We start from the raw sequence: 11697 nt of genomic DNA on the forward strand, positions 1-11697 counted from the left end.
GCTCTCCCTACCTTCCAGATACTGGCCCGGGTACTCCAAGGGGGCAGAGGGGGAGATCTCTCAGCTCCCAAGTAGGAAAAGGGAAAGGCGGGAGAAGTGGCAGAGAAGGAGGAATGTGGCTGTCCAAGGTGCTGAACCTGGAATCCAAGCTGGGGGTGGGTGAGCAGAGTTCCCTCCGTCACAGGGACCACCCCCTCCTCCTGCCTCACCTCCCGCAGACGCAGACGCGCCAAGATTTGGGGGCGCATGACCTTAATCCAGGCTAGCTGCTGCCTAAATCTGATCTTTTCTCTTTCTTTTTTTCCTTTTTTTTCTGTGTAAGGAGAGGCTGGAGCCTTCTGGAAGTAGACTCCAGAGCGCCTGACCGCTTCGTCCCACCTCTGCGTCTCCGATACCCACCCCCACGCCGCCAGCAGAACTCTGCCCCGCCGCGGGCTGCTCTCACGGCCTCTCCTCCGTTTTGCGGCACAGAGAGAATTTCCTGACTCAGTCACACCCCCAACCTTAGCCCCCCGCGCTCTGGGCCCTCTCCCCGCTTCCTCTCACAGGGCACTGCCAGTCCTGTTCCTTTCCTGGCGGCTTCGGGAGTTCCTAGACCGTCAATTCCACTCTCCTCGCCTCGGGTGTCACCACATCCAGGAGACCCGCGCCGGCGCCGAAGTCGACTTGGCCCCAGCTCCAACACCCAGCCCCAGCCTCGCCCCACTCACGCGTGCCGTCGAAGCGTGTGGCGATAGTGTCCAGGAAGGTGTTTTGCGGGGCCAGCAACCCCTTCATGACCGGCATGGCCTCGGGACGGGGGTTCGAGGCGCGGCGCTGGGGGGCGTTCAGCGCGGCGGGGCCGGAGGGGGCGCGCTGCCGGCGGAGCCGGGACGCCCCATGCGCCCGCCTGCCTCCTCCCCTCCTCTCCGCGCCGCCGCTGCCGCAGCCTCTCGGTTCCGAACCTCACAGCTCTCGGCTGGGCTTGGCGCCGCCTCTGTCCCCCCACCTCCCCACGGGCCAAGTTCTTTCCCCCGGGCTCGGCCCGCGCCCGCCACGTGGCCCGTACGGGGAGGGGCCGCCAGCGACACCCTCACCCTTCTCCGCGGCGCTCCTCCCAGGGGGGAACGGCCCACGCGTGTCTCTCTCGGAGAGAATTCGGGACACGCCCACCTGGAGCAGAGACCACGGGGGTGGGGCGGGGCTTGGTTGGCAGACACGCCCCTCTCCGGGGTGGCCACGCCCCCACGCGTGGTTCCCGGGCGACTCCTTGTGGCTCCGCCCCACGGGTTTCCCCGCGCGCCGCCCACGCTGCCAACGGTGTTTAGTTCACAGTGCCGCCTGGTGGAATGGGGATATTTCGCAGCACCCCCAGTTCCCTGCGCTCCAATGTGTGACAGCAAGGTTAAAGAGACTAGTTTTGCCAGTGGAGGATCGACAGGAAGGCTGGAAATGAACTTCTAGAATGGCTTAACCCTCACTCGTGCCTCAGTTTGGGTAGGGCACCTTGGCGAGCTCTGCCTCTGAGTGCAGCCTGGTGGATGAAAAGAGCTTTGGAGTCCATGGGGTAGAATCCTAGCTTTGTTACTCACTGTGTGTGTGACTTAGCCTCTTCAAGCATCACTTTCCTTATCTGTAAAATGGAGCTAATAATTTTCACCTCATGCAGCTGTGAGAATTTAATCGCATAATACATGTTTTTGGTACACAGTAAGTGTACTGGAGAGCAATTCTCTCTCTCTTCCTATAGTTTTTAAAAAACTTTTTTAGGGGCGCCTGGGTGGCTTAGTCGGTTAAGCGTCCGACTTTCGCTTAGGTCATGATCTCGCGGTTCGTGGGTTCGAGCCCCGCGTCGGACTCTGTGCTGACTGCCAGCTCAGAGCCTGGAGCCTGTTTCAGTCTGTGACTCCCTCTCTCTCTGGCCCTCCCCTGCTCACGCTGTCTCTCTCTCTCCTAGAAATAAATAAAAAACATTAAAAAAAAACTTTTTTAAAATAGTTTATTTTTGAGACAGACAGAGACAGAGCATGAGTGGGGGAGGGGCAGAGAGAGAGGGAGACACAGAATCTGAAACAGGTTCCAGGCTCTGAGCTGTCAGCACAGAGCCAGATGCAGGGCTCGAACCCACAAACTGCGAGATCAGACCTGAGCCGAAGTCAGACACTTAACCTACTGAGCCACCCAGGCGCCCCTCTTCCTATAGTCTTGATCTAATCTTCCTTCTCTTGGCTGCCATCCAAGTGGAAGAGAGGCTGGGGGCAAGTTGGGGGCTGAGAAAGATAGTTTCGAGTTGGGCCGAGTCAGTTTGCAAATCTTCAAAGGTGTATTGGTGGTCCTTGATCTCCATCTTCTCCAAGAGGGAACCAGTGCAGCAGCAAGAAGGACCCAGGTGAGGCCAGACATCACACTTTTTCACTACAAAAGCAGAAAAATCACTGGGCAGGAGGGGCGTGGGTAGCTGAGTATGGTGGCTTAGGGTCGCTGCTTCCCAGAACAAAGTAGCTAACGTCAGTGAAAAGGGGAAGATAGGCTGAGGTGGTCATCTCAACAGTGCTCCTCACCCCCAAGTCTGAGCTGGGCATTATCTAGGATATTGGATTGCTTAAAAGTGCCACATCCTCTGTGTCTCTACTTTTGGTTGTTATATTAGTTTCCTAGGGCTACTATAACAAAGTACCACAAACTGGTTTAAACAACCGAAATTTATTGTCTCAGTTCTGGAGGCTAGAAGTCCAAGATCAAGAGAAGGCAGGGCTGGTTCCTTCTGAAGGCTGTGAGAGAGAATCTGTTCCATGCCTCTCTTCTAGCTTCTGGCGGGTTGCTGACAATCTTTGGTGTTCCTTGGCTTGTGGATGCATCACCCCACCTCTGTCTTCATGTTCACATGGGTTCCTCCTGTGTGTGTTTCTGTAAGTCCACAATCCCCCCTTTTTATAAGGACACTAGTCATATTGCATTAGAGGTCCACTCTACTCAAGTATGACCTTATCTTAATTACATCTGCTATTTCTATATAAGGTCACATTATGAAGTCCTGGGGGTTAGGATTTTAACATATGAATTGGGGGGTGGGGGTGTATTCAGCTAAAGTTGCAGGAAAATCTTGCCGCATTTCTGATTAAGAACTCCTGACTCCCAGGTACCTACAGAATGAAGTGTAAGGCCTTCACTGTCTAGGCTGCAGGAACCTAAGAGCTTCCCCTCCACACCGTCAACCCCGTGCTGCAGCCACTCGGGAAGATTCATGTTGAACCTCAAACTCTCGGGCCAAAAGCTTGGCTCCTATCCCTTTCCAGCCAGACTCCGCTCCTCTGTGCAGCATTCCTGGATCCTTCCTCCCATCCCTATCTGTAAAGGCCAAAATACAGAATGACGAGCAGAGAGCATCGAGAGATGTGTCTGTCCACCCTCCTCCCCTCCAAGCGTGCACATGTGCGGTTCTCTCCGTACCACTGGGCCTAGCACAGTTCCTTGCTCTGTGTTTTGTGTTCTACCAGCCTGAGCTGAAGATGCTCCAGGGCCTCGGGCTCTTTATAGTTCAAAAGACTCTCACGCCCCCTGCAGGACGGGATGAGACCATAAAGGAACAGAGACCAGCATCACTGACAGAGATTCGTCTTTATTGCCCTTTTTCTGAGGGCTGACACCCAGCTGGCAGCGAGGAAAGGGCCGGGCCAGAATCCGGCCAGAGCAAGGGCTCAGACTCCGGACCGCGCCCCAGGCGCTGCAGAGGGAGCGGCAGCCGCGGGACATCTGCGCCCAGGACAGGGGCGCGGCGCTGGCTCTGCGCCTGCGCGGCGGCCCATGGTCAAGATGCCGGCTGCGTGGTTGCCGCTGGCCTGCAGGAGGCGCTGCAGTCGGCCCTGGAGGCCTGGGGGTCCCGGCCGCCGCTTGCCCAGCGTGAGGATGCCGGCCGCATGGTTGCCCGCGCCGTGCAGCAGCTCGTAGAGGCGGCAGGAGCACGTCTTCTGGCGGCAGCAGTCGGGCAGGGGCTGCGCCGCCGCTCCTGGCGACAGCAGCGCGGGCGGTAGCAACAGCAGCAGCAGCAGCGTCACGGCGGCCCAGGGAACCTAAGGAGACGCGAGACCAGGCGCTGGGGGTGGGGGGTCCTTCCCGCCGTGCCCACCTTCAGCCCCTTGGCCCAGGCCCCGCCCAGTTGGCTCTGCGCCCCCTCCCTCCTGCAGTCCTAACACACTCTGTCCCCCAGTTTCCCGGCCCCTGTCTGCAAGGCTGTATTGGAGGGCTCCGCTCTGGCTCCGTTACCTGCTCATCTCTCAAGCCCCAGCACACCATCTCCTCCAGGAAGCCCTTTGAGACTCCTGGGTAGAGTGACTCCCTCTTTTCTGAGGTACCCTTAGTCTCTTGTACCCCCGTTAGAGGGCTTACCACTCCACCTGAAAACCAGGGTGTGTGAGTCTGCACCAGAAGTTTGTTCACTCAGGGAAACAGATACTCAGGATAGTCCCAACATGGGCAAACCAAGGACTGGTGAGCAAGTCAAGGGCCGGCAGGATCCAAGCTGTCTTGTCTGCCTGCTCCCTTGCCAGGGAAACTGCATTCTGTGGCCTGTGCACCAGTTTCCTACCGTCTCATGGGGCACAACTTCCTCACTTGTAAAGGGGTTTAAGTAATTCCTGTAGTGCAGGCTGCCGGGAGGGGGACCCGAGAGAGGAGGTGCAAACAGCACCTGATACATGAACTCTCAAGAACCGAGCACAATCCTAAGCTAGTAGAGGCCGGTCCTCTGCTAAGGCCGCACCCAGTCCCCTGCCTCTGGGCCCCCATGGGAAAAGACCGAGAGTAGAGATGCCTTAGCCTTCTTTCCAGCCCCCTGAGCAAGCCTTCTTTCCAGCCTCTCATTGCCCCCTGGTATGATGAGTCACCCCTCCATCCCAGATATCTTTACCTTTGTAGACGGAGGATTCATGGTGCCTGGAGCTCAGAGTGGGGTAGCCAGGAAAGGTGTTGTCTGCAGTGGTCCAAAGAGCCAGGAACTTTGAGGCCGTTGACTGACCACCGATCAAGGGCCTGGGGTTTATAGTGCTCTGAGGTGGTGCAGGACAGACGGGGGTATTTGCGTCTACTCTGGGGCCAGACAAAGGCAAGTCTAAGATTAGCCTCCCACAGAGCAGCCGTCTCCAGGTTGGGCCCAAAGAATGGCCGCCAAGGCTCTCAGAAGCGGGAGTTCGATCACGGTGCCCCGGGTCCCCCCCTTGTCTGTCTGCCTGCTCCCTGGAGATGGGGCGGTCTCCGGGCACTAATGAGGCCACCTTGCACCCAGGAATCTGGGAACACAAAAGAAACCCTGGCTGGGGCGCTGGCCTGGGACAATGTATGTGTGTTGGGGGGGGAGCGGCAGCTGCTAATTAGGGCAGGAGAGAAGGCAGCTGTGAGACCCAGCTCCACCTGGTGTATGTGGTGGGGGGAGGGCAGCTAGGCAGCAGGCCTCTCCCTTCTGCCCCTTGTTGCTGCCCCTGGGCTCTTTCAGGCTCCACGGCCCTCTTCCTTCATGAAAAAGGCTTCTTAGTCACCTCTCCCTTCTCCCCAGTTCTCCCCTTCCCTCTGTCCCTTCCACCAACCTCCAAGGTGGGAAATCTTGGAAACTGAACCTGGGGAGGAGGAGGAAAGAGCCAAACCTGGTGCTGTCCTTGGACCTGCCCAGTGTCCCTCCTGGTCAGGTGGCCTGGAGTAGGGGATGGAGTCCCAATACCGCCATCAGGAGAGAGTGAGTGACCCCGAGGGAAGGACCGTGCCGTCTCCAAGGCAGGGTCTCTTTTACTCAGGGCATGTCTGTTATGCACCTGCTCTCTGCCAGGCTCTGCACGGGCGCTCAAGGGACGTGTACATTGGACATGGCCCAGTTTTCCAGAGGCTCCAAAGTCCAACCCAGCATAATGATAGCTTAGTGGGGGAAAGGACCCCCCAAAGGCCTTGCATGCCAAGTAGATTTCCATCAGCTAAGATTGGGGAGGAGGCATTCCACAGGAGGCACAGCTTGAGCAGAGACCTGAAGGTAACAGTGCTTAGCTCATGCAGGATAGTAGGCTGTGGTCATCATAGCTGAGACTTCCTTCTCAGGGGACAGGTGCCTGGACAGGTAAGTGAGGGCCAGGGTGGGTCAGAGGGTCTTACATGCTAAGCTGATTGGTCTTAATCCTTTGGGCACTGGGGAGCCACGGGAGGGTTTAGCAGGAAGAAGTTGTGGGTTGATGGGGAGCTGGGTGGCCTGGGTGTGGGTCATGGAATCCAACAGTGATTCAGAGGCAGAACTGGTGACTCAGCAACTGCTCAGGAACAGGTACCACGTTACTTAGGAGGAGCTGTGGGGCCGTGAGCAAGCCTCACAGCCTCAGTTTCCCCACTGCTAAGATGGACAGTTAACCCAAATGGTCTCTGAGATTGCTTCCTGTAGTGATACTTCCTGACTTGCAGTTACAGCCCCTGCCCACGGAGATGATTTGTGGGTGTTGGGCCAGACAGGGACCTGTGCTAAGCCAGCCAAGTTGGGGAGCAGTCCTTCCCCATTTAGGGTAAGCTTGGCGGGGAGAAAGAGGAGGAGGGAGCTCCGGGTCTTCTCTGGTAGTCCCGGAGACTACCCCAACCTGGAGTGGAGTGTCGGGGGAAAGCCCTGGCGTCCAGAACTGAAGGTGGGGAGAGCCACGCTTCAGCAGGAGCTGGGCGAATGACACAACCACAGTTTCTCCATAACAGACCCTGAGACCAGAATCTGGGTGCAAGAGGTTTATTTGGGAGGTAACCCTACAAAGTACACAAAAACATGGGGATGAGAAGGATGGAAGGAAAACCAGTAAGAATTGTGTTAATGAGACGGTTACCACTATGGGCAACTGGTGCAGAAGACACAGGGACAATGATGCTGAGGTCTCTTCCTCCGACTCCTATTTCTTATTGACTGAGAGTCGCTCCTGGGAGCGTTAGGCATTAACACTTCCAGCCTGCGCAGTGCACTGGGCCTGGGGACCCAGGAGCCAGCAGCGCGGCTGGGAACCTAGCAGTGTCCTCCAGAGGGCGCCACGGGCTTCAGGGAGGGCACTGCTGGCGCCAGCTGACATCATCTCATCCAAACGGGCTGACCAGGTTAGACCTCCCTAAGGCCTGGAGTTCTGATGGGCAACTGTCAGGTGACACAGAGTCGAAGATCTTGGCCAAGAGTTCCCATCCAGAGAGGCCACAGAACAACGTACCAAGTGGCCTATGAGGGGGGCGGGGGCGGTAGGCAGGCCTCAGCTCAGGACACCACCCTCCTCTGCAGACACTGGGCCAGGTGCCTGTGCCTAAGGACCCGGGGCATCTCAGGAGGAAAGGGGGATGAGCGGCAGGCCGCAAGGGCCGCCCGGAGTTCTCTGAAGGCCCCTTGCGCCACCAGGTGGACTCTGGCAGGGCCCACGCTGCCCCAGAACCGCAAGGACTTGTAGCGGGGAGAGACTTCCTGAAGGCAGTGGTCAAGCTGGAAACAGAACGCTGAGTGAGGCCGGTGTGTGTGGCTGTGTGGCATGTGGGTGAGGGATGCCTGATGGTGCCCGGGGTGTGTGTGGTAGGTGTTTCGTGTGTCCACATGTGTCTGTGGCATTCATCTCTCCCTTCTCAGAGCCTCAGGAGGCTCTCCTCCCCGCTCCCTCCTCCCCGTCAATCCGCTGTGCCCAGGGCACCTGGGGTCATGCAGGGTGAAGGGGACACGCAGTCCCATCCTGTCCCTGTCTTGTTTACCTTGTCTCGATTTTCCTCTGACAGGTTTCTCAGGCCCCTGAGCGCCACAAACACCTCGTAGTGGGGAGCCGAGCCCTCGGAGGAATCTGCAGACAACCCCCCATGGCTCACACTGTTTTGTGAACAGGGCAGATCCCAAGGCCAGTGCCGCTGTCCCTACCTCTTCCACCTTACTCTGAGGTTCATGGGACACACCTTACTCTGAGGAATTCCTTGGTAGAGAGGGGAGAAAATGGAGAGGAACCCAAACCTAATCGTAACTATGAAGCAAGTCAGGAAAGGAAAGGGGGAGAGGCTGCAGCAGGATGGATGGGAGTTAGATCCGAGGTAGGACTTATGTTAGGAGCAACCAAAGAGGCCAGGTCTTCTGACTTCTTTCCTAGAGTTCTCCCATCAGGATGGGTATGGTATGGGGGGGGGGGGGTCAACTGAAGTATGGGGGGCAGGAGCTGATGGAGAAGCTTACCCAGAATGCTGCTCTCCACACAGCTGTGGTCTAACAGTTTGGCCCCTGGCCACTGCCTGACAGCCCGGCCCAGGGCCTCAGAGAACATGTCCTCTCGAATGTCTTCTCCTCTCACGCTCAGGGCCTGGCCCAGCCTGGGGAGGAAGAAGGAGACAGAGGAGCCTAGGGCACAAGGACGGCCCCTCGGGTCCCCAGGGAGTCACCTACCTGCGGACGAACCTGACGACCGGACACTGATTGTAGGCACCAACCACCTGTACCACATCACCCAGGCAGCACCTGACAGGTGTGGGGGGGAGGGGGCGAGGTCAGCCCCAGGGGCCCATTCGCTCATACCCCTGGCCTTCCATAGGGCCCCAGGGGGCTGGGCAGGTGATCACCTGGTAAGGCTAGTGTTGTCGGTCAGCACCAGCTCGTACTCCTCGCCCTTCTGGGCCTCAGCCAGCAGGACAGGAGAGGCAGCCTCTTCCTGGGCTCCTTCCTTGACTGGGAGCAACTCAATCAAAGGAGCTCCGGGTGGCAGAAGGTAGAGCCCACCCGGCTGCTCTGGCCACAGGTTCAAGCCCACCACCCCTGAGGGGAGCAAGCAGCCCTTCAGTGGCTGGTGCCCTTGCTTTTTCCCAGGCAGTAGCCCTCCCCCCGCCCCCCTGGCCCCCAGGCCCCAGTTCTCTGAGCAGCTGTCCCCACTCCTGCCCTCCCACCCCCTTTCCTGGCTCCCCCTGGGCGCAGTGTGCTGCCTCTACAGCCCTAGCTGGGAGAAGGTGGTGGCAGACCTTGGGCTAAATGCTGGTGTCGTGTGAGTTTGTGCAAATCTCTTAAACTCTCTGAGCCTCAGTTTCTGCACGTGTATAACAGAGCTGTCGGTTTTAGGGGGATCAAATGATTATGTAGGCTCACTATTTGGCAGCTAGCTGTGTGACCTCTGCACCCCTGCCCCAGCTCACTAGCCTTGAGTCCCGCTGACCTCCAGAAGCAGCGTAAGCCGGGGAGAAGAAGGCTAGCCCTTGGCACCACAATGCCCCCAGGGCAGCCACAGCCTCAGCCTGGCCTCCTGCGTCCAGAGTCACCACCACCTGTAGCTTCGGCCAGAGCCGGAGGGCCAGTCCTCGGGACCCCTGTTCTAGGGCCTCCCGCAGCTCGGCTGCCCGTCTGGGGAGAGGAGGCCCTGGGTTCCCGGCAGCTATTGCCTCAGCGAGCTCTTCGACATCGGCCTCCAGGCCCGAAAAGACATCTAGGAGTTCGGCTGCCGTCCCAGCTTCGAGTGCCCGCAGCCCTGGAGACCTCAATGCCTTTAGCAGCAGGACTCCAGGGTGCTTGGCTCCGGGGGCGCTAACCTGGCCCAGGGCAGGCCAAGGCCAGGGGAGAGGGTGGGGCCAGGGGGACATAGGGGTCACACAGGCGGTCCCCCCAGGAGCCAGCACGTCTGGATAGGCCTTGTTTAGGGCTGCCAGACCCAGCAAGGTGGCCTGGAGGGAGACAAGAGAGGGTGTTGGCCCTGGGCCTGAGCCAGTCCCTGAGCCCCCAGTTTGGGGGTTCTTTGCCCACCCTGATGGGAGGGTTTGGCTGCAAGTAGGGGGTCTCTGGTGGGGCTGGGCTCCAGCCTTGTCAGTTTACCTGCAGAGAGGCCTCCCTGTAGTACTGGGGTGAAGTAGAAGGCAGGAGCTGCCCCTCATTTTCTTCTTCCTGGGCCTGGCTGGCCTTGGTCAGAGGGAGATGGTTCCGGAAGGTGCTTATATCTGTAGCCCCAAAGAGATCATAAGCTTGTCCTGAAGCCACAGTTCCCCAAGAGTTTCAGGCAAGATTGGTGAGACCCTTAATAAGGAAGCTGCCATAGGCTTAGGGAAAGGCGGGGGGTGGGGGTGGGTTTACGGGGACCCAGGAATGAAAAGTCATCTTGAACAATCCTGAGCCTGGGTAGGGTCTCAGGGTTGGGCCCCTCTGTGCTGGCAGTAGAAGGTGAGAAGGGCATCCTCGGGTTCTGGAATCTGCCTATCCTGTCGGGTTTCTGTCTGTTTGGGGCCACCTCCCCAGACCCTCGGAAACACACCTGTGGTCTCCCTGAGGGGACTGTGGGGCCCCCGGGCTCCCTGCAGACACCACCTCAGGGCCTGCTGCTGGCTCTGGCCTGCGTGCAGTGTGCTCTGTTCCAGTCTCCGCCTCTGCCAGGCGGCCGCCCAGCACAGGGTCGCAGCTGCCACACGGTGCTGGAGGCCCACAAGCCAGGACAGCCTGACATCCTGGGGCTGCCGCTGCCAGAGCACAGCCAGCGGTGGCAGCAACAGCAGCAAGAAAAGGAGCAGCAGCAGCATCTCCAAGCAACTCCTGGGAGGATGAAGGGACCCAAGTTCTGGTGCTGAGGGAGGGGAGGGTCACCCATCTCTCCTCCGCCTTAAGCCCACTCTACCACACAAGAAACCAAAGAAAAGGGAAGTCTGGGAAGAAGACAGGACCCATCAGGCAGGTGATGCAGGGGAGACAACATCAAGGCTTTGGAGTCACACTGACCTGAGGTCGGACCCTGGCTCTGCCCGTAGGGCCCTGTGTAAGTCAGCTAGCTGCTCTGGGCTCCGTTCCCCTGTCTGTAAAATGGGAACAGTAACAGCTTCACAGAAGATACAGACAGGATTTGACACAGTGCCTGGCACGCAGCGGCTGCTCAGTGACATGTCCTGGCCACACCCGAGCGGCTCTGCTTCATCCCAGGGTCCATCCCGTCCCAGCTCCGGGCCCCTCCTAAGCCCCGGGGAAGTGGCTCCGTGTCCCACGTGCACCTGTCATAACCCATTCGCGCCCACTCTCAGTACCCACGGCCCCCTCCGCGGGTGCTTGGGTCTCTGTACACAGCCAGCCAGAAAGATGGAGCCGCGGCTTTAAAGGGAGGGGCCTGGATAGGGAAATCCGGTCACAGGCAGGAGGGAGGAGCTGGGGTGGAGGGGGAGTGCTCTTAAAGGGGCAGCTTGCATAAAGGCCCAAGTCCCAGCTGGCAGGTGGGAGGAAGCTACCCCAGTGACTTGAAACTCCTGCATCTTCAAACTCCTGCAGGTGAAGGAAGAGAAAGCTGAGTGTGGAAAAGAGTGCTGGGAAGCAGCTCGAGTTGGGAGAAGGGCACGCCCCAGGAGAGCAGATTCAAGCTGGAGAACTGTTAAAAACAACCCCAAATTTTCTCCCAATCCAGAAACCCTGTCCACAAAGACCTACTAGCTTTCTCTCACAAAAGTAGTAGAGAAAGAAACCTCCACCCCCGGCATAGGCAACCACAAATCTATTTGCTCTCCGTATAGATTTGTCTGTTCTGGACATTTCATATAAACGGAATCATAGAACACTTGGTCTTTTGCGTTGGCTCCTTTCACTTAGCATGTTTTCAAGGTTCTTCCATGTAGTACTGTGTAGTTCTTTCCTTTTTATTGCCACATGCCATTTCATGGTATGGATATGCCACACCACATTTGCTTATCTGTTCATAGGTTAATGGGCATTTAGGTAATTTCCGTTCTTTGGTATGTATAATGCCGTTAAGGATA

General features: G+C 58.0%; 2 protein-coding genes across 5 annotated transcripts; both read right to left on the reverse strand.

Annotated features, from left to right (window-relative positions):
• Positions 1 to 3660: 3660 nt before the first annotated feature.
• Positions 3661 to 5062, reverse strand: HCRT (hypocretin neuropeptide precursor). The gene is made up of 2 exons (XM_039256716.1): positions 4886 to 5062; positions 3661 to 4049 (listed from the first exon to the last, which is right to left on the reverse strand). The coding sequence occupies exons 1-2, from the start codon at positions 4904 to 4906 to the stop codon at positions 3678 to 3680; spliced, it is 393 nt and encodes a 130-aa protein (XP_039112647.1). The 5' UTR covers positions 4907 to 5062; the 3' UTR covers positions 3661 to 3677.
• Positions 5063 to 6705: 1643 nt separating this feature from the next.
• On the reverse strand, positions 6706 to 11030 carry GHDC (GH3 domain containing). 4 transcript variants are annotated; one of them, XM_039256714.1, is made up of 10 exons: positions 10945 to 11030; positions 10679 to 10752; positions 10221 to 10495; positions 9788 to 9909; positions 9138 to 9639; positions 8554 to 8746; positions 8381 to 8452; positions 8174 to 8307; positions 7708 to 7793; positions 7104 to 7447 (listed from the first exon to the last, which is right to left on the reverse strand). In XM_039256714.1, exons 3-10 carry the CDS (start codon positions 10480 to 10482, stop codon positions 7229 to 7231), a joined length of 1590 nt encoding a protein of 529 aa, XP_039112645.1. In that variant the 5' UTR covers positions 10483 to 10495; positions 10679 to 10752; positions 10945 to 11030; the 3' UTR covers positions 7104 to 7228. The 4 variants fall into 4 exon arrangements, with proteins under 4 accessions (XP_039112643.1, XP_039112645.1, XP_039112642.1 ...); XM_039256712.1 differs by having other exon boundaries at positions 6706 to 7192; positions 10679 to 11030; XM_039256711.1 differs by having other exon boundaries at positions 8393 to 8452; positions 10679 to 11030.
• Positions 11031 to 11697: the final 667 nt, after the last annotated feature.

The sequence above is a fragment of the Hyaena hyaena genome, unplaced genomic scaffold (assembly GCF_003009895.1).
Source record: "Hyaena hyaena isolate Hyena2069 unplaced genomic scaffold, ASM300989v1 scaffold_589, whole genome shotgun sequence".
Classification (NCBI taxonomy): Eukaryota; Metazoa; Chordata; class Mammalia; order Carnivora; family Hyaenidae; genus Hyaena; species Hyaena hyaena.

Bases quoted from the DNA above. Each gene is read 5' to 3' on its own strand.
- GHDC (XM_039256710.1), bottom strand. From the start codon at position 10,839: ATGTCACTGAGCAGCCGCTGCGTGCCAGGCACTGTGTCAAATCCTGTC. The intron at 8,747-9,137 runs GTCAGCGGGACT...TGCTCCCCTCAG, and splicing joins GGCTTACGCTGCTTCTGGAG to GGGTGGTGGGCTTGAACCTG. The intron at 8,453-8,553 runs GTGATCACCTGC...CACACCTGTCAG, and splicing joins GACAACACTAGCCTTACCAG to GTGCTGCCTGGGTGATGTGG.
- HCRT (XM_039256716.1), bottom strand. From the start codon at position 4,906: ATGAATCCTCCGTCTACAAAG. The intron at 4,050-4,885 runs GTAAAGATATCT...GCGTCTCCTTAG, and splicing joins TGAATCCTCCGTCTACAAAG to GTTCCCTGGGCCGCCGTGAC.